The 22,332-nt window shown below is 50.5% G+C and overlaps 1 protein-coding gene across 1 annotated transcript in view; it reads left to right on the forward strand.

The window, feature by feature from the left end:
• Positions 1-1,456: 1,456 nt before the first annotated feature.
• Positions 1,457-22,332, forward strand: part of LOC144175577 (uncharacterized) — a 51,705-nt gene continuing 30,829 nt past the window's right edge. Inside the window, exon 1 of the mRNA XM_077704634.1 lies at positions 1,457-1,593. Coding sequence (XP_077560760.1) covers positions 1,477-1,593 — 117 coding nt within the window. The 5' untranslated portion in view covers positions 1,457-1,476. The remainder of the gene's footprint in view (positions 1,594-22,332) is intronic.

Genomic DNA, 22,332 nt, shown 5'->3' on the forward strand with positions numbered 1-22,332 from the left:
AATTACTCAGCCCCTCCAACGTGCAGCACTATTCCAGGGGCGTGTTTGGCACATGCTTGTTCGTGCTAAACACTATTCGTTGACCTTGTACACAGTACTTCCAAACCTTCGCCAGCGTTCTTACTTTCTCGTGATTCCTTTTCTTCACCAACATTTTGCCTTGTTCTCTATATATTCCGAGCGCTTGGACCCTACGATCTGTTCTGATTTCCCGTCATAAAGTGGGAAGATCACGTGCGGCAAAAAGTTTCCTTTTCTGTAATAAAAAGCGAAAATCCCCCTTTCTCTACCACGCATAGCCGCAGCGCTGCACCGTCATGTGTAGGTCGAATTCCAGGCAAAAAACTGAAGCAACACCATCCTCACAGCAAAGGTATAGCTTCTTCCCCAAAATTGTTCCTTTTCACGCCAAAGAGTTCGAAGCAAACAGAACCGCCACGCGAAAAAAGTACACAGCACTTGAAAACCAATGTGCCCGTGCCAAATATTCATTAGCATCGGATCGCATTGGCGAGAGAAGGACGTGTCACTCTTTTGCTTAATGTTTCGCGTACTTTGATTACAACAAATTGATATTTCGGATAACACTATTACCTCGCCACTTCGGCCCTGCGAAACTGGATGACCAGTGAAGCTTTTGAGGACATGCATTGACGTTACAAAAACTTTTGGAGGAAAGTGCAAGAAACTTTTATTTCTGTTCAGCATCGACGACTCTCAACCGTAAGAACGATAGACACACACGCATACACCTTTATTCCGACTACACTGATCTGGATATTTGGCTGCACTGAAATGGTAACTAATTTACTCCAATTGGATATCCATGTGATGAGACGTAATAAGGTTGAGGGCAATTCACTTATGGAACGGCGTACGACTTTGGCGGTGACCGCACCTAAATTGCACACACACCAGTAAAACCTTTTTCAAACGCGGCGCGCTTGGTCGCCTCATCAAGCCCACATTACGGCACGCACTACGTCATAGGTTAAGCTACATAGCTCCGACGCTAAGGCGATACGCGTTTGCCGTGGCTATGTGCGTTTGTTGCTGCCTCTTCCACTCTTACTTCACTCTTGCATTTTCACTTTTAATGCAAAACTTTACTACTTTCGTACAGCGATTTCGCGGCGGATGCGCAAGGTGACCTTTTGACCTTTTACTGTTGACCTTTTCATCCGCCAGGCGAATGTGGCGGAAATTTTCCGTGCTGAGCAACATCTATGCAATTAAGTTTGTCCATTACGACAAGAGCGCCGCTTCCCATCAGTACCAACTGTCCATTTAGGAGATTTCCCCCTGTCGTCCTTTTTGTGACCGACTGTCGTATTACACATATTTATATCGTGCATGCTTGCTATATATGACATTGAGGAAAATATTGCCATAAAAGCGTTTTCGTTAGCTTGTTGCATTCGATAAAGGCTTGGACCTCGCTCGGGGTGGCTATTCTACCGCATCGTAGCGGCAAACATGCGTTCCCATTTTGTGCAGGCTTTAGCCAGCCTCAGCGTTTGGTACCTAGCTCTGCCGCTACTTTCAGCAGGCGGGAAGCGCCAACTGCAGCACGACGTCGCTGATGCCTTCAAGGTACGTATTCACGAAGGCCCAGCGGTTTTTCTTTTTTCGCGTTCGAGAGACTGCCCAACTTCACAGAAGACTGAAATACTGCTGAGTAACTGCTTCTTCAGAGACAGTTAAGTATGCGACAGACGCGCCTTTTCCCCCGCCATTTGCATCTTTTATCATCACCAGCCTATCTACGCCCACTGCAGGGCAAAGACCTCTCCCATTTTTCTCCAACTACCTCGTTCGTGTGCTAACTGCGATCAATTTATCTTTGCATACTTCTTGATCTTATCTGCCCATCGAACGTTCTTCCGCCCCCTGCTAAGCTTGCCTTCTCTGGGGATCCACTCTGTTACCCTCAATGACCAACGGTTATCCTGCCTTCGCATTAAATTCCCTGCCCACGTCCATTTCTTATTCTTAATTTCTACTAATATGTCCTTAACACGCGTTTGTTCTCTGACCCACTCCGTTCTCTTCTTGTCCCTTAATGTTACACCTATCATGTTCCGTTCCATTGCTTGCTGAGTCATCCTCAATTTAAGTTATAATCAAATTAAGTTAAGTCATCCTCTTAGTGACCCTCCATGTTTCTGCCCCGTAGGTGAGTACCGGTAAGAAGCAGCTGTCATAGACTTTCTTCTACACGGACAATCATAGGCTTCCATTCATTGTCTGAGAATGCCTGCCGAATGCTCTTCACTGCATTCTTATCCTTCTAATTATCTCTGCCTCATGGTTGGGATCCGGGGTCACAACTTGGCCTGAGTGGATATATTCTGAAATCATTGTGCTGTCCCGAGGTTATTGATCATTACTTTTGTTTTCTGCACAAAAATTCGCAGACCCACGGTTCTACTCTGTCCAGAGCACTAAGCATGCTTTGGAATTTGTGCCCCGAGTTACTTAGCAAGGCAACGTCATCAGCAAATCTTACGTTACTGAGGTATTCTCCAATAACGCTTACTCGCACCTGTTCGCAATCTGAATACTTCCGTTCTCATTCTGAATAATTCTTGCAAACATGCTGTGAATAACATCGGAGAGATTGTGTTTCCTTGTCTGACGCCCTTCCTTATAGATATTTTACACCTCTCCTTATGGAGGATGATGGTAGCTGTGGACCCACGGTAAATATCTAGTATTCTTACACAATGCTCGTCTACACCCTGGTTCCGTAATGCCTGAACGACTGCTGAGGTTTGGACCGAGTCAAATGCTCCCTCATAATCTAGGAAGGGTACATACCGGGGTTGAGTATACTGCCCGCATTTTGCTATCACCTAGTGCATCGTAAGAATATGGTCCATTGTTGAATAGCCTTTACGGAACCCTGCTTGTTCTTTAGGTTGACTGAAATCTAAGGTTGCAGAAATTCTGTTAGCGATTACCTTGGTCAATGCCTGGTGGACGACTGACCGTAAGCTGATCGGCCTGTAAGTTTTTCAAGTCCTTCATGTCGCCTTTCTTATGGATTAGGTTGATGTGCGCGTTCTTCTAAGATCCCGGTAGACTCGAGGTCATTAGGCATTGCGTGTACAGGTTTGCCAGTCTTACTAGTACAATTTGCCCGCCATCTTTCAAGAGGTCTGCTGTTATCTGATCCTCACCAGGTGCTTTGCCCCCTTTCATTTTTTTCAAAGCCTTCCTTACTTCTCCTGGCGTTACTGGTGGGATGTCTACCTCCTCTGAACTAGTTTCCCTTTCGGCATTATCCTGGATGCCCCGGCTACTGTGCAGATCTCTATAGAACTCCTCGGCTACTCTGACTATTTTAGACATATTTGTGATGACATTGCCTTGCTTGTCTTTAAGTGCATACATTTGATTTTTCCCCACGCCTAGACGCCTCTTCCCTGCTTTCAGGCTGCCTCCGTTCTTTACGGCATATTCGATACTCTCCATAATATACTTCCGTATGTCAGTTGTCTTACGCTGGTTCTATTCTGACAGCTGGGGGCCAGATTGTCATGGTTTACCATCTCCTAATTGAATCTTCCCTGATTTTATTTAGCAATTGTGCACGTCACCCCAATAAATGCAATGCACCCATGCAGTCAGTGCAGATTGTCAATCATCAAAGCTGCAGTGCGTGGCCGGCGACTGGCGCGCGACGCGTAGCCGACCCGTTTCGATAAAGGAGCGACTGGTGTTTGCCAATGCCAGGTTGACGCAGCTCCGCCTACACCGCCGCCGACTTTTCCCGCCGTTCCGCGTGAGCTGTGCTTAACGCAGTAGCTCGCTGCGGAAGCGCTCAGCTGCGAGAGAGGCTCTTTTGTAGTGTAAGCTACACTGGCCGAGGTTAAGCAGTTTTGCGTGGACCTTGAAGGGCCGCGCTGCGCAAGCGCCAAGAGCGTTAGATTGGATTGGGTTGGATTTGATTGGATTTTATTTGGATTGGATTGGCTTAAATTTAATTGTATTGGAAATCCAATCCAATTGGTGTACGGGTGTGTAGAGAATTGTCTGCACATACACCGGTCTGCGCATTCCTGAGGAGCGACGTCATAGCCGCGGCAGCCGCACTGGCGCCGGCGCGTGCACAGCTGTCGGCCTCCGTTGCGCAGTAGCCAAGTCTGACGCTGCGCCGGAGACGCTTGATAGCCGTTTCCCGTGGCTTCTGGAGAGCCGTGCTGCGCATGCGCAAGGAGCAGTGACTGGATTGAATTGAACTGGACTGGATTGGATTAGATTGTAAATCGTTTTAGCAGCAGTAAGCATGATATTCAGCTAATCCTAGACAACCAGGAAACCTAAGAATAACCAGCTGAACGCTACCTATACCTTGGCATAGCCGAGCTAAGCCACCGCTAATTTTTTTCGCTCCCTCCAATGCACCGTTCCCACTGACCACTATGGGTAGATGCGAGACTATAGTTACGTCGTCTATAAACCCAGCCAATCTCTCTCCTTTTACTTTTACAAACCTGCTTTCGCCCGTGCGCATGGGATTGACCCGGAGGAGGCTTCTGCGTACAAGGGGCCGCTGGACTTCGTTTTTTGACCTATCAGCATAAAACTTCGATTTATACTCCTTGTCGTTACGAAACTTGTTGAGAGCGCGAACAATTAAAAATAACCCTTTAAAGACACCTGTTAGAAAACAAACTAGAGCTACTGAGCTTTTGGGCTTGGGACCAAAAAAAAACTTTATTGCCATGACAATTATAATAACATCTAAACTGTGGCTTAGCTTAATGAGCAAAAAAATATAAATTTAATTGGTGTAGCATCATGGGTTGCTAAGGGACGTAACTGAACACTGAAGCGACCTTGTCAAACTTGTGTCGGTGTTTGCATTGCTTAGACGGGCTCAAATAAACACACTTTTCAGCGCTTATCCCATCGAAACAGCAGTATTTAAATGAAGCCTGAAAGAAGCAAAAAATACCATGCGACATTTGTGGGGCTGCAACAACAACTACAACAGTGACGAGTATTCGTCTTGCGATGTGATTGGACAATATCCAAGTGCGTACGCACTTGCGTGTGTGTCAATGCTAATTTTTCTTTACGACACACTTTAGTTCTATTAAAAACAAGCGCATGCGTCGTAATGTAGTTGCTGTAGTTTATTTTCGGAGTTCAGACAGTTTTGGTTTCGATTCCGTGGAACAACATGCTTGGCATCCAACGTTATCATTGGTTGCGCATTCTCGACGACACAAAAGACGGAATACCGTGCTTCTTCCATGTTGCCGTCTGTACAGTTGGTTTGATAAGCATGTCAGCGCAGCTTAGAATCGTAACGTTCATTAGCCGAGGTTTACGCAGTCGCTGAATACCCTCCGCGCCATCAGAGACGTTAAACTGCGAGGCGCATCGCTCCCAGCTTCGGAGCTTGCCTGGATCGCCCATGTGTAGTAACAGGGGCGTTAGCACCACGCCGAGAGCTGCCTGATTCGGCATTATGCCCACAAGCTCTCGGTGCTCATGTCACCACCACGCTCGCCAGCGCGTCAGTGTGAGTCTGCACGAATTCGCCACCTCGTACGTGGAGAAATGAAGGTTTCAGCATAAAAAGTTGAATGCAGTATAGAAAACATTATAAAAAAATCAATTAAAAAAAACAAACTCACGCGGAGGCTCGAACCTACTCATTGCGACGCCTTACATTTACTGCATCTGCCCACTCGCCCTTATTACATTTTTTTTCTTTATTGCATGGCTTTGACAATGTACAAAACATTACAATTGAGCATCGTGAAATTTAGCACATACTGAAGGTGAGGCTGCATGGTGGTCAAAATGCCTTCGTGGTGGTCAGCTGCTCCATTTGTGGCAGCGAATCTTCAAACGGTACGGCCAGAACTCCACCACAGTATACACGGACGCAGCATCCTATCCCGGGAGGAGAGCTATGACCGCTGTTGTGACTACAGCTCAAGAAGTGCATCAATTCCTACCACCCATGCACTACAGGCAGAACAAGTGGCCATAGCCCTAGCAATTGCTCAAACCCCTGCAGAGATCATCATTACAGACAGCCAACAAGCATGCAGAACATTCTCGAGCGGCTTCCTCTCAATCTGCGCCACACAAATTCTACTGCAGCATCCTCCACAACACCGTGTAAGGATTATTTGGGCTCCCGCCCACGCCGGCGTCCCCGGCAACGAAGCTGCCCACCAGCATGCCCGAGATTTGACACACCGGGCTAGTCAGGAGTTCGGCGAGCAGTGGCGTGTCTGTCCCCTTTTGTCATACACAGAAATCACGCAGCACTAACGCCCGCAGCGAACAATGTACCCTCCTGCACACAAAAACCTCACAAAAGAGCAAGAACACCACCTTCGATGCATCCAAACCAACACCTTTCCCCATCCAACTAGAGCCCACATTCTGGCCCCCACCCTCTACTCCTCGGAATGCCGCTTCTGTGAGGCTTCGGACACGCTTTACCACATTTAACCTACCCCAATGCCCTTGCCCTCCCCTGAGCACTGGGAGAGAGCACTGTCCAGCTCGGACCCTGATGACCAGCTTTGGCTGGTGAAGAGGGCTCAAGAAGCCGGACGGTCTCAAGGGGTCCTGGAATAAGGACTCTTCCCCAAGGCGAACTGCTTTATAGGGACGTTTATTCCTCCTCCTTCTTCTCGGGCAACACCTCCTCGAGATTTAATAGCTCAAATGAATCGCCCAACGCCCTCTTTAGAGTGCCGCCTAGCACAACGTGCATCATCACTGTACCGCCTAGCTGCACATACCATATACCGTGAGTTCTATATACTGCGGATACCCAGTGCCATGGTTAAGACACTACATCTTCATTGTTCACTGCAAGGAAACGTATGCCGTAAGGGTATAAAAACACTTCAAAAGTGTTCTCGGTAGCGCGTCCCAAAAATATACTCCCTCCCCCCCCCCCCCCCCCCCATATAGGCAAAACACATGATCTATCGTTTCTGGTGATTATATCTAAAGCTATCTAGCCCCCATGAAGAAAATAGCCCTCTTTGCCCCATATATGTTCGCGCTCACCGACCCTTCAACAGAGTCAGTCAGCCGGCCGCCGGGGGGTCTTCGTAATTCGTTCGCACAGTTCTAACTACGCCCCGACAACATTTGTGCCCGAAAGAATGTGGCTTTATTGTGTTAGTTTGCACTATATCAAGCACAGTAAGGTAGACCCACGGAGAAAGAAGTATGGGTAGACCAAGTCAAAGTAGCTCCACACAAGCGCACATATGCAATGCAGAAATTGGCGTACGATGCTGCTGACTTCGCTTCACTGGAGCTGTAAGCTACATGCACATGCCTGTGACACGTACTGGAGCCTTAGTAGAAACCCTAGTAGCCAATTAAAGGTGGGAGAAGAGTTTTCGAAGTAATGTAGGTACTAAAAAAATCAACAAAAACCTTTCTTGTGAAGCGTAAAACTAAGGTACGGGAAACAATTTTTGCGCAAGGGAATTGGCACAGCGGCCAGCAGCACGACCACGCATTCGTGATCACTTTTGCTGCCCGAGGAACGCAGTCTCTACTGATACCGTATTTGTGGGAATTTGGGCGACGCTTACACAAAGGTGCTGTTCGACCCGCCGCGGTGGCTCAGTGGCTAAGGCGTTGCGCTGCTGAGCACGAGGTCGCGGGTTCGATTCCCGGCCGCGGCGGCCGCTTTTCTGATGGAGGCGAAAAGCAAAAACGCCCGTGTGTACGAGATTTCGGCGCACGTTAAAGATCCCCAGGTGGTCAAAATTAATCCGGAGCCCTCCACTACGGCGCGCCTCATCGCCTGCGTTGCGTCGGCGCGTTAAACCCTACAATCAATCAAGGTGCTGTTGAAAAGATACTAAGATTAGCAGCCGAGATTAGCGCAATGCTGAAACGAAACAAAACAGCCTGTATGACATATATACTTCATATTTCCTCCCCAGGAACCATGGTGATATGGGCCAATTGATGCAATCCCAAATGTGTGGTCGTGCTGCTCATCGTTGTGTTAGTTCACCCTGCGCAAGTCGCGCTTCCCGTACAATGGTGCTACGCTTCAGAATAACCGTTCCGATTGATTTTATTACTGCAGAGCAGTATATGTCTCCCCCCCTCCCCCCCCCCCATCCCCGTTGCCATGTCGGTGAATCATATTTACTCGGCGCCGCCCCGGGGCTCCTCCTCAAAACCGCCAACCCCTCTTTTACGACGGTCATCACCACGGTCATCAGAACGATTATTCCTCTCGCCACCACTGATGCCTCTTTCACAAGTTGCGCAGTCGGCTGACAGCGGCCGTAGCGCCGTTATCAGGTGATTGCGGAGTATCAACACTAGCGCGAATGGTTGTAATTAAAAACACGCCCGAAAGCCGCCGCACCGCCGCCGCCAAGAATGTGCGCAGCCGTTGCCGCTTCAAATTCCACCTCGCCCACTAGCTCACTAGCTGCACGCCCCTGATGGTTGAAAGCAACTTTCTCCGTTGGAACGCAGGCGTGGGAACGTTATTCTTCTATAGCTTGATAGCCATTCCGAGCAACATATTCGCGTCGGCGGCCCTCGTTGGCCAGCTGGTCATCATTCTTCTGGCGGAAGAATAATAACAGATCTTAGTCTGGCAGCATATAGTCTTTCTTTCTCCATCCTCCAGTGTTTATCACGCCTACTAAGGCGCCTATCCGCCGTTGCCGATTAGGCGCGCACGGGTTTTGGGGGGGGGGGGAAGAGGGGGCATGCACGCACAGCAGGGGTTAATGCCGCTACCGATGACCTACGCGTTGGGGCGGTGGGTGGTTTAAACGTGGCAGTCTCATGCCTAATGCACCCAGTCAGCTGTCCTCCGCAACCGAGCGGTTGGGTCTGTGTTGGTGTATCGCACATAAAATGAGATGCGTACGCCTGGGTAGCGAAAGCGAGACCCACGTGTGTGTCCACAAGTATAGAGTTCGAAGCCCTCGAGGTGTTAACTCGCTATGGGAACGGACGCATGTCGCCCGCTTGGAGGAAGAAGAGCGGAAACTTAAAGGGACCCTGCAACACTCTTTGAGCAGTGCGAGTAAACCTGCGCGACGTTTAGATTACACTGCCAGGAATACCTGAGCCAAATATTACACGTGCACGTGAAGCGGTGAGCGCGCAAATCGATGTGAAAGACGCGGAAAAACAAACCGCTCTCTCTTCAGTTGTCCTCATTATGCATGGCCTAAGGGACGTCACATAGGCCATGACTGCCCGATCGGCTGTCACTGGTCAACTTCGCGGCTAGATTCTCTCATTTCCGCCGTCGTCATCGCTGTGTACGAACCTCTTCTATGCCTGAACCTGTAGGCACAGTTTTGCCGTTTATTTTGTGTTTTGAGTGCGCGCGGAGTTTGAGTGATGAGCTCAATACTTCCCTTTCAACGGGACCACTCGACTACAAACGTTTATTGCTTCAAAAACGCCCTACCAGCCCGAGCGCGCACTTGCGAGCAGGCACCCATGCCTGCTTTTTTGTGGCACCAGACCGGAAATAGGCACCTCCGCGTTGCGGAGAAAAGGAGAAAACTACCCGGCATATGATATATCGAAGGCCGCCGAAGAGAACGCCGCGAGCCGCCCCCCTCTCCGGGAGAGAGCGCGCAGCTTTCGTCGCCTTGTCCGCGCTCGAGTTGAGAGGGAACGATTATGCGCGATTTCTCATCGCGCGTAGTTTCGTTAATTGTGAACGGATTTTCATAATTCTTGCGGGAGGAGATTTCTGGGACAATAGACTTTATCCCAAAATACAGTACTAGTAGTCGATGGCAAGTGTTGCAGGGTCCCTTTAATCCGCCCGAACAGAAGCGTGAATGGGCGCAAAAACCACGGAAAGCCTCTGCCGCCGCCGTTGCCGCCCGAAGTTCCAGCTGGTCGTGTAGCTGCAAATCCCTCCCGGATAAACAGCAACTGATCCGCTTGGAACGCCGACGTGGGCCAATATCCCTCGTTCAGCTTAAAGGGCTTTCAGAGGGACATGTTCGACAGTATCTTCAACCTCTAAGCACCCGCTCATGACCGGTTGCCGGTTTACGCGTGCAGGGGTTGGGAGAGGAGGTTAGTAAGGGGGGGGGGGGCACGCGCACATATAGGTTTTATACCCTTACTGATGGCATGCGCATTGTGTTGGCGTGAGGTTTAGCGCGACCGTCAAACAGCCCAATGCGACATTGTAGAATGCGTTGGGTTGGCGTGTTACCCAAACGGTAAGATGTCTCCGACGCGGCAGGGAAGGAGACCGCTCTATCTTTGACCGCTAGGATAAAGCTCGGGTCTGCTCCAAATTTTATTCAGTTAATTGGCTAGGAAGTATGCTTTGTCATAAATTACAAACAAGCGTGTTTTGTTTCGTGCACTCCGTGGAAGGCGGGCTACTTTGGAGGTCATCCTTCTTCACAGAGCGGAAGGGCACTAATCTTTTTTTATTAGCTATCTTAACTTCGCAGACTCTTCCGCCTTTATTGGCCTTGGACTTTCTACTCGCGTACCAGTCGCAGAGGCCTTTGCAGCATACAGCTAAAGTGAAGCGAAGTGAGCGAAGTGCCGTAAGCCAATATCCTTACTGCATGTGTGCTTGCAAGGAGCTACTTTGACTTGATAGACACTACTAAGCTTGATTCAGTCTACAAACTAACAAGCTAAATCTACATTCCTCCGGGCACAAATTTTTTCGGGGCTTAGCTCTAAAGGAGTGCTGACACCAAATTTTGGCGCCTTACAAACGGTATAGTTGGCTTCAGTAGTTTGTACAGAAGACTCATGAAAAAGTGGGTTGCGCCTGCCTGATAACCCTCTCGACGTGTTCATCGTTCAGGGCTGTCGGTTCGGCGATTTGATATAGCTTCTCCATACTCCGCACAAACACTAGGAGGGATTCCTAGGGAGCTTGTGTGCGCAGCTCCAGTTCACGCCGCGTCCTCCGATGGCAGTCCACTGGAAGAAATTGGCGACGGATTGCCGCCTTGAGTTCAGTGAACGTGGCGGATCGGTGACCGGCAAGCTGGTACCACTGCGCTGCTCGCTTTGTAAGCACGACTGGCACGACACGAGCGAGCATATCGCTGTCTCTGAGTCCCATATAGTGAAGTCGGTCACGCTGATGGTATCCTCGTAACCGCGGTAAACTGGTATTTCCAGCCTCACCAGTGACCTTGACAGCTTCGGTGCCTCCAGGGAAACCTTTAGAGCGCCTGAAAGAGACTCGATCAATATACCGGCTTGCTGCAACAACGAGGTTGCATCTCGGGGAGCATCTCCGTTAGGAACGACTGCGTGCGCGGCGAGGGGTCCGCGGCGAGGGGTCCGCGGCGGGGCGAGAAAATTCTCGATGGTCGTTCGGTGGCTCGGCGGCCGGATTGTCCGGAGATTTCGTGCGCCCAGCCCGCTGGTGTTGGCGAGTGGCGCTTACCGAGCCTCCGCTGCCCCCGCGTAGGCTACGACAGCGTACATGGTCTACTACCGCGTTGCTCCCGAAAACGGGTGGCCTGTGCGACAAGAAAGCCTCTCTAGTGCGACCCAGGCCTTCAGCGGCGACGTAGCCGGTGTGAAACGGCGCGGGGCCACCGCGCGCCCCGATAGTGGCGAGTACGGAGCGCACAAGAGTACGGAGAGCTTCCGCTCGAGCCTCGAAGAGCAGCGCACTCCCCAAGCTGTGGTTGTGCTGGTTGTGCCACAGTCTCACAGAACAGGGAGGATTGCTGCACCGCGGCCGCGGCCGCCTGCGCGCAAACCGCCGCCAAAGTGGGCTTTTCCCGACAAAGTGATGATGATGATTATGATCAAAGGCCTCCCCTTTGAATCGACGTAACGGCATGCGCCATCTAGCCTATCTTAGTAACTTAAATTTAGTTAACCCTCAACTCAGATTTCTTTTTAATTCTGCCCTGCCGCTACCCCTGCTTGGGATGACACTTTATCGACTTTTCTGCTTTTTTTCCACCAATACTACAGCCGCTGCTTACTCCAGAGTGGGCTTTTCCTGCGGCGCCGGCTAACGGCTAGTCGAAGAATCAGGCATTATGAAGCGTACCATACGACTGGCATTGAAAAACATGAACGTTGCTGATTTTTATGGGGTTATACAAAATTGGGAGCTTTTATTTTTAGGCGTTGCCGTAGATATTTAGTGTGGCGACACTGTTGGCGAATTCTAAAGCAAAAAATCAAAACATCCCCCTCGCGAGGGGCACGATCAAATGCAGAGCATTTCCGCGGGGGGCGTGCCTGCAAGTCTTATGGATTACGTATTGGTTGTTGTTGTTGTAATTGTTGTCTTCCAGCGTAGACATTGTCGATGAAGTGGATGGTGAAACGTGAAACGTGCCGTGAACCCCCTGCCGCGGCTGTTACGCAACGTGGAGAGGCTACGACGCAACGTGGCGCGGCTATGACGCAACACAATCCAACACAATCCACTTTAAAGGGACACTGAAGTGAATTTGTCAAGCTCCCGTTTTTGCTTGCACTGCGTAGACTGGCTCAAATTAGCACTCTTTTCATCGTTTATCCGGTTGACAAATCGGTAATTATTTTACAAAGCGCGAAAGAAGAAAAACTACCATGCGCGGTTTGCGGCGGCCGCACCAACTAAGGCTGTGACGTTGGGAGGAGGGGCGCCGTGATTGGACGATGCCCAAGGTTAGCAATCAAACAAGTTTCGGTTTCGGTTCTGTAAAACATAACCAATGGCGTTGTTGGATGGGCATTCTCAATATCTCAGTAATCATCGTACCGCGCTTCTGCCATGTTGTCGGCTGTAAAATGCACAAGATAAGCCTCCCAGGACGGCTTGTAGTCGTAGCATTCACTAGCCGAGACCTACGCAGTGCATGAACGCCCTCCGCGTACCCGCAGACGCCCAAATGTCATGCGCTTTTCCCCCATATTTGGTGGCTTGCCTCCCTCATGCCTGTACCGTAAAAAGCGTGTTCGCACCAGGCCAAGGGTGTGTTCATTCTGGACTGTGCCCACTGCCTGCAAGCAGTCGGTGCTTATGGCAACAGCACGCCAACGAGAACTCGCTAGCGCGCCAGTGCCAGCCTGCGCGCGTTTTGTGAACTAGTTCGTGTAGCCATGAACGTTTCGGCCCACAAAAGGTGAACTCAATATAGAAAACATCGGCGGAAAACAAAAAAGTTAACTTACAAAAAAAAAGCACGTACCCGCGGGCATTCGAACTCGTGACTTGCAAAACACTTGCGGTGACATACCCAGCGCCCCAGACCACTGAGCCACGGAGCGGGATGCGAAAGCCGTGCTAATATAGGGTATATATTGTACAACCAGTTTACACTTTTATTTAGTTTTGGCATTTCAAGCAGCTTAGGTGACTATTTGTTGTACTACGCTCGTGCAGTAAGCGTCGCCCGAGTTTCCACAGTAGCTCACGTCTAGCAATTGCATTTCGTAGACGGAAAACCGTTCGCAGATGCGTAGTCGTGCTGCTGACCGCTGTGCTTGTTCGCCCAGCGCAAAAAAGTGCTTCCCGCGCCCTAGTTTTACGCGGTACGGTAAAAATATCAGTTGATTTTATTTCCTTAGTACTTATATTGACTTCGCTGACTCTTCTCCCGCCTTCAAGATGCCTTATATTTTCCTACTGGCGTGGTATCAATCAGCGAAGCGTCGCGATGCTTGTGTGAAGCGACCTTGACTTGGAGCTAGATACAGTGTACAAACAAACCAAGTAAAGAAAGGCACATTCTTCCATTCACAAACGTGTCCTGGCTTCGTTTCAACTAAGCGAACGAATTGCGACCAAGCTATTTTTTTTAACCTCCTTGATTGCGACGACCCGCCGGCGGCCGGCGGACGAAACGCTGGGCCGACTGACTCTGTCTGAAGGCCGGGGAGCCGTGCGATAGCGCAGCCAATTGCCAGCTCATCCCCTCCTGACGTCACACGAAAACGCCACAGAAAATGGGCGAGCGTAAAGAGAGGAGGACAGCATTTTCGAATTAGTTTTTCTACTAAATAAAGTCGCGTAAACGCGCCTAGAGTGGTCGAAACATGGCCTGGGGACTCCGGACTACAATTTGCGCTAGTAATCCCGCAATGTTTACATATCACTTCAGTGTCCCTTTAATCCAACCCAATCCAAATCCAATCCAAGCCAAGCCAAGCCAAGCCAATCCAATCCAATCCAATCCAATCCAATCCAATCGAATCCAATCCAATGCCCTTCGCGGGAGAGTGTTATAGCGCCGAAATCGCGCCACCACATGAACGCGAACCGAACGCGGCGAGAGAGGGTGTTGCGAGCGTAGAGAAGGCGAGGAGGACGCGGGGAAGAGGGCGCACCTGTGGCCGACGGTTGAATGAGTCAAGGATATAAGGCGCGTGCGTAACCTTCCATTCTGTGTCGGCTCCGTGGAGCAGTCGGTAAAGTGCCGTGTACCTTGCGTTCCGCCCGCAGAGTCGTGGGATCGAAACCTGGCGCCGGAAGGTATTATTTCTATATATAGTGTAGGGTGCGGACTACGTAGTGATGCGGACTACGGACGCCAACGCGGGTGACATCGTGAGTTACTATAATGCTCTGCATTTAAAAGCGATCCGAGGCTGGAATCCCATTAAAATCTATTTCAATTGTCCCGGCCTCCAGCTACCACAAATCGGCAGCACTAGCGAAATCGCTATTGGCGTGACGAAACATCTTCTGGCGTGTCTGGCTGGTTCACGGTGACGTCATATAGTCGCCTTCGGAACCGGAAACGATAGCCTGCGCTGCTGTTGTCGGCGGTCTTCGTTTCGACAGAAGGCGTGTATGTACCTCTGTGAGCAATGCTTGTAAACATTGCGCACTTAGCGTGTTTGACGTCTTTGCTCTTCAGCTCGTGGTCGGCGCATGGTGTTCCCTTGCAATGGTGCCGAGAACTGTGCAGTGGCTTATCTGAGCGGCCTGTGCACGTTGCCGATCTCGCGGAAGTACTGCTATTGCAAGCTGACAGAATGCGAAGTACTCCTCAGTGGAAGCCTGTCGGAGCAAATCGACGGACGACTCTGAGACGCACTGTTTTCCACGTGATGACGCGCGGCGCGAAAGCTGGGCTGAGTTCGTGCCCTTCGGGTTGAGACGCGCGCCGTTGTTCGCACAATGACGTGTAACCTGATACCTTACGAAGGCCGCTCTCCTTCTGAACACCGGTTGCCGAAAACTCTGCGGCCGTTCGCTTGCCGTAATTCGGCCGAGGACCGCTAACCAAATGAAAAACGTACATTCTGAGGCCTTAAGTCGGCCGGTCTCCTTTATAACACCGGCTGCCCGAAGAAAACGAATATGCTGCCGCCGGACGCGCGGTTCACCGTTGAAAGAGCGGATGCGCGGCAGCCGCGCTACGGCCGGTCTCCTTTCGAACACCAACTGCCACAAGAATACGGATATCCTGTGGCCGGTCGCTTGCCGTGCTTCGGCTGAACACCGCTTCCGACATCGGCAGCCGAAAGGCAACTGAATATCTGGCAGCCGGGCAGCTGCCGTTGTGCCTCTGAACACGGGCGGCCGGAAATACCAAAGCGCTGGTTGCCGAATGTTTGCCGTTCATCGTATGATCAGTGGCTGCCAGAACCTGGATGATGGCCGGACATGCCAGAAAGCGGCCATAGACGGGACGGTCTTGGGACACGCTTTCTGTGCCGCCTGGGATCCGTTCTTCAGGCTATCCGATGTGCCGCACTGACACTAAAACCAGAAAGATGCCATTTTGGGTACGAAGAACTAGCGTTTCTCGGTCACGTTGTCAGTCTAGCCGGCGTACGCCCGGATCCTGATAAACATGATGCCGTCACAAAGATCTGCACCCATATCGACAAAACGAGCCTTCTACGTTTTCTAGGGCTTTGCTCTTATTATGACAGATTCATAGCGAACTCCTCCCACATTGCCGCTCCGCTCAATCTCCTCACGCGTGACGAAGAGATTTCATCTGGGGCGATGACAAGCAAGCGACTTTTGACGAGCTGCCGCGTCGCATACAGACACCACCCGTGTTGGCCCGTTCGGACAAGGATGCCGCGACTATGGTCCGTACCATAGAGTTTCATACAATTAACTAGAGGGGAAACTAGCGCTAGTGGAGACGCGAACTCCGAGACGGCGCTTACGCTCCGATGGGAATGATGGGTAGCTCTGGAACCGGATTGCGTAGGATCGAAACGGGCCTTTTATCAAGGATCGAAACGGGTTTTTTATCAAGGACATTCTTATTGCACGGTTCGCTGTTTACAAATTACTTGGCAAACCAAAAATTTAGTAACCAAAAACAGGTTTTGTACGAAATAAAACGGCGCGTTCAATTAGAAAGAAACGCAGAGTCGAGGAGGTTTGCGGAGTACGTTTGCCATTTGCCGCCAATTACAGCTGGATGCGGACTTCTCCAAAATTTAGTAACCAAAAACAGGTTTTGTACGAGATAAAACGGCGCGTTCAATTAGAAAGAAACGCAGAGTCGAGGAGGTTTGCGGAGTACGTTTGCCATTTGCCGCCAATTACAGCTGGATGCGGACTTCTCCAAAATTTAGTAACCAAAAACAGGTTTTGTACGAGATAAAACGGCGCGTTCAATTAGAAAGAAACGCAGAGTCGAGGAGGTTTGCGGAGTACGTTTGCCATTTGCCGCCAATTACAGCTGGATGCGGACTTCTCCAACAACTGTTCGTAAAGGTTTCGACACTTATAGTTTTTAATATGAAGAAAAGTTTTCTGCTCCTAAAAAAGAAACCGATTACTTTTTGGAGAAGTTATTCTAGCCTTAATTAGTGACATTCATCAAGCAGCGTTCCTATCAGCCGCCAGTACTGCTGGTCTACGCCGTTGGAGCCGGCATTCGCACGAGAGGTGTGGCTGTTCCAAGCCATTCGCAACCGTCATCAGCCTCGAAAATATAGTTCTCTGCGGAATGAGCAGCACCGCAACTCCTAATTCACACACAACTTCGCCACACACAGCACCGTCATTTGCCTTTTGGTGCTCACTGTGCCGCTAACGAATTGATAACCCATCCAATTCGCAACTCTGGTTGTAAAACATTCCACTCAGGGCGGCGTCAGTGCGCGCGGGGAATGCAGTTCAAGGAGAAACGTATTTTTGAACGCGTCTTCCAACACCCCGCGTAGGCAAGCAAACGCGTTCATGGAAGTCCAAAACGACAACGAAACTGCCTGCACGATTCAATCCATAGCAACTTCGACAAGCCATCGAGCGCCAATCCGAATCTAGAGCTACCTATCACGCCCATTGCGGCGGACGATCGCAGCGCCAGATTCCTCTCTAGTTGTTATTATATGAAACTCTATGGTCCGCATGGTTGCCAGCAATGTGGGGATCGGCGCTCTTACGCCAGCCGAACACTACCACGGGCCGAAAGTAACTACTAGGCCACCGAGAAAGAGTGTCTTGCTTTTGTTTGGTCTTTTCTCAAATTCCGACCATGCCTTTATGGGCATCCTTTTACGGTCGGAAGTGACCACCATTCCCTCGGCTGGCTCACAAACCTTAAGAACACAATTGGCCGTATTGCGCGATGGAGCTTAAGGCTCCAGGAATTCCCCATGACCATCGTACGTACACAAATCCGGAAAGCGGCATTCAGACGCAGGCTGCCTCTCAAGAGCTCCTGTTGGCCTTCCCCCCGGCGGTGACGACGACAGCGACCACGATGCTCTCATCGGAGGAGGAGGAGGAGCAAACTTTACTAACAGTGAAGTCGACCGGGGTCGTGGGCGGGTTCCTCAGTCCACGACTCCGTTGAGTGGGAGTTCTGGACGCACCGACCATTTCGGAGCAGCACCGCGAGGATACGGAACTACGACCCCTTTTTGACTTCTTGCAACGCCGCACTACTACTGTGCCGAAAACATTTGGTAGAGGGCTGTCGTCGTTCTCCGTGCGCAGCGGTGTGCTGTAAAAGATAAATTTTTTTCTCGACTGGGAGCAACTACTTGCTCGTCGTTCCAAGCGTTCTCCGTAATGATATCTTTCTGGCCTGCTACGATGAGCTTAGCGCCGGTCCCCTCGGTTACGCGCGTACGCGGGCTTGGATAAAAAAGAAATACTAGTGGCCAAAGTTGTCAGCCACCGTGCGTGACTGCGAGCGACGAAACGTGCCGCCTCTCAGCAAGCCGCACTGCTGCAGCCCGTGCAGGTTCCCAGCATCCGTTTGCAAAAAGTTGGCATGGGCTTAATCGGTCCCTTGTGCAACGTCCAGAACAGGGAACAAATGGATAATAGTCGCCACCGATTATCTCACCCGGTACGCCGAAACAAAGGCACTTCCCCGAGCTACAGCCCATGACGTCGCCAAGTTTTTTCTCGCAAGGACTGTTCTTCGTCATGGCGCCCCGGCCGTATTAATTACCGATGGTGGAACAGCATTCACGGCGCAACCGCTACAAGCATTCCTGAATTTGAGTGGCACGTCCAACCGAAGAGCAAGCGCACACCACCCGCAGACAAACGGCTTAAGGGAACGACCTAACCGAACCATCGCCGACATGCTCAGCATGTATGTCGATGTTGAGCACAAGGCGTGGGATGCTGTTTCACCATACGTAACGTTTGCGTGGAACATTGCACAAGAAGAGAGTGCGCAAATGACGCCGTTTGCCCTTCTTTACGGTAGGAAACCATCGAAAATTCTTGGCGCGATACTTATCTCGAACATCAGCGATGACCAAGATAACTCTGTTCACGAGATTATACGCCGCGCTGAAGACGCGCGCCCACTGGACCGGCTTCGGTTTCAGCAGCCCCAGCTATGCAACGGCGCCCGCTGAGACCTACAGAATCGATACGCCGCCTTCGCTCCTGGCGACGGGGTCTGGGTGTGGACCCCAGTCAGGCGCCGCGAGCTATCCGAAAAGCTCATGCGCTGATACTTTGGCCGTACACAGTACTTCGAAAAGTGAGCGACGTCACGTGCGAAGTCGCACTAACTAGCACCGGCGTCGCCGGACGTTCTCGAGAGAGAGAGAGAGAGAGAGAGAGAGAGTAAACTTTATTAAAGAAAAAGAGCCAAGTGGTCGGTTTCCTCAGTCCAGGACCCAGTTGGAGCGTCCAGCCGTCTCAGCCCGGTGAATCAGCCGCAGCTGTTCTTCGGCGGTCGAGCTGGCCAGTTCTCCTTCCCACTGCTCAACCGAGGGGTTAGAAATCGCGGAAACTGAGGGGTTGAGCTGGCACTCCCACACCATGTGGTATAGAGTGCAGGGTGCTTTGCAGAATCGACACTGCGGGTGGTATTGCGTAGGCCAGATAAAGCGCAGCTTGGTAGGATGGGGAAATTTGTTTGTTTGCAGGAGACGCCAGTAGCGCTCCTCTTTCTTGCTGAGAGAGGGGTGTGCAGGGGGAAGCGTTAGCCGGGCTAGCCTGTACACTCTAAGAACTCGAGGAGTGCTGGGCACTCTGTCTAGGAGTAAAAACTTTTGTCTCATATTTCACTCCCTTTGGAAGCATTCGGCGACTCTTCCGAGGAGAAATACAGCAGTGGGAGAATAGTTAACAGTATTAACATCAAACAAAATGCCTTAGTACGTCAGTGAGTGCTTCACATGGACTGAAAAAGCCAGCTCTTATTTAACACACATAAAAAATATTTACAAATAAATTTTGAGAAAAATCTGGGACTAAAACAATTCAGCGTGGATTACTATTAACGCATTACAAGGTGCAATCAACACAAAGATACAAAGCCATTGACACGGCAACTTTGCAACAGATATATTTTGGTGGTACACTAGGAAACCGCAGGAAACATTCCCACTGGGTTTTTTAGGCGGGTGGTTCTCAAATGAGGATGCGCTAGTAAGATTTAAAAAGGCATAACTTGGTATTAAAAACAAACACGTTCGAGCTGACTGCTTCATAATGTTGGTGGCGGCCTTCAGAAGAGTACCGACCAGGGCACCGTGCTTGAGCCAAAGTAACGTCTACAGAAGCAAGAAGGTGCCTTCGCCTTTGAAGCGTACTACACAATGAACGGCCAAAACACAGACAGCAGCAATGGGAACCCATCCACGATGTCCAAGGGTGTGAGGAGAAGTGTCTTGAATGCGACGGCCACTGCTGCTGACGCCTCGGGGATCTCTCCCTCGCTCTCAAAAAAAAAAAAAAATCTTCGGGCAAGTAGCGTCTTCCCGTGGTTCCTACATAGAGAGAAAGAGGGGGACAGCAAAGATAAGTTCTACAATGAAAAAAATATTAACGAGTTTGACAACGTTAAATGAAGTTTATTGGGTGATAGATTAGTTTTTGCGCCGAGAGCACGCACTGAACCCGTATTGGAATGCCATACTGCTTGGCGCAGTAACCAGTCTAGATGCGGATGTGGTGACCTTGGATGCCACCACGCTCATTGTACCACTTGGCCAATGTCATGTCAGACAGCGCGCCCTACAGCTGTCTGCCTACGCACTGCGCCACAAGCCCATCAGTGCTTACGTGTCCGTAGCTTAAACTGTTTACCCCGCTATCGTTCCCGGTATAAAAACATTGCACAAAATTTAAGGAAACATAACTCTTTTTGTAAGGTTATAATCCCTGAATAATTTGCATTGGATTTTTTCCTCAGCCGACTGCAACGTAGGGCCAATTATACGTTCACAAGACCAGCGTGGAAAAGTTGCTAATGGGTCATATAGCTACTGTTTTCTTCATTCTCGAGTACGCTTCGTTGCATGCACGCTGCAGATCGCAACATTTGATGATAACCAATAGGCTCGTTATTGAACGATCAGAACGCTCGAGCGACGGCGACAACCCACGCGAAAAAAGTAATGTAATGGGTACAACAAACAGTGTGGGCGACAGCGACAAACGAAAAAAAGTAATGCATTGCTGCCAATGCCCTTCGTCGTCGTTGCTGCCGCTCGCTTGTGGGCTGCTTCTGTCCGGTGATAAACCCGCGACGGCGACGGCCCGTCTCCTGCCGCTGACGCCGCCGTCAGCGGCCTGTGTAAAAAAATTTCGCTTGTCTGTGTCGCACACAATACCTGTTTGCCGTACACACTGAGTGAGGTTTCTCGCGTCGCTCATCGCCTTAGAGGCATGTAATTACCCCTTAAGAGTGCGATGAGTACGCCCCGAAAAGTCCCATTTCCGTCCATCCTGCCCTCAAGCAAAACGTAAAAAAACTTGTCTGAACAGCATTTCAGTCTGCTGCTGCACGCGCGGCGGTCACTAAAATTATTGTAATTTAGTGACTACCACGCGCTAGGCGCGCTCCTATAACTCAGCCTATTGTACGCAATTCTTTGGAGTCGCGCAGGTAGCCACAGCTACTGCACGGCCGCCACTCTAACCCTAGCCGCCGAGCTAAGAGTACAGCGTAGCGCTGCGACTACTCGCGCGACCATGCTTCCTACCTGCGAAAACATTCCGCAAGGATACCAACACTTCACGAATCAAAGGGATTGAAACGGTGCAAGAATCGACGCTGTTTGCACACGGGTACAAAAGCCGCCCTTCAAAACTAAGCAACGGTCAAAATCAGTCATGAAAACGTTAGGACTAACCGCTTCCGCGGACCGAAGTACCGAGAGTAACTCTGCTTCGTTAAATACACAAGACAAGAATACGAGGTTAACTAATGGCTTACCTCTACTTCCCGCCAGCGTTTCTTCGTCCGGTAGATAAATCCAAGGTCGTAATAGCTGCGAAAGATCCCAAGTTCAAGGCGCGAAGCCTGCGACAGCCGCGGATAAAGACCGGCCATAGCGCGCGCATCGCTACACACTGCGCACTGCGCATAGTTCCGAAATCGGCCTCAGCGCTGTCGCCGCTGTGATGTTCGTCCGAAAGAAAAACTAGTACCACGCACGCACGCACGCACGCACGAATGAACGAATATACGCCTCGAGCTTCGCGATCGCTGCGCCGCCTGCCGCCGCTTCTCCACGGCGTTGACGGGATGTGCGCTGCGTGGCTGATAGGGGCTCGTGCAGTGTTTTGGTTCTGTTTCGCCTCTTTTCACCTTTCCGCGCCCCAAAAAAACTTGTTATGGTGACGTCTATAAGCAAAGAGTACGTTTAGGTCACTTAAAAAGCAGCTGCGTCTTCGTAGAGCACGCGATCGCCTGCAAGAGGTAGCAGGGGACGCGGTTCTGCACGCATTGTCGCCGCTCTTCCGGGCGTCGGCGACGGTAGCAGCATATCACCCCTGTCACGTCCAAACACGTCAGGCACAAATGAATTATTCTGTCGCCTCGTTTAGACCTGATACTGGCACAGTGAGAGATTGGATACATTTTGCAGCGTGGACAACGAATGCGGCTTCGTTTCGAATATATACGTCGCAGAAAAATGTGTTTCGGGGATTTG

This window comes from Haemaphysalis longicornis, unplaced genomic scaffold (assembly GCF_048455015.1).
Source record: "Haemaphysalis longicornis isolate Haplotype H1 unplaced genomic scaffold, Haemaphysalis longicornis Haplotype H1 scaffold_3, whole genome shotgun sequence".
Taxonomy (NCBI): domain Eukaryota; kingdom Metazoa; phylum Arthropoda; class Arachnida; order Ixodida; family Ixodidae; genus Haemaphysalis; species Haemaphysalis longicornis.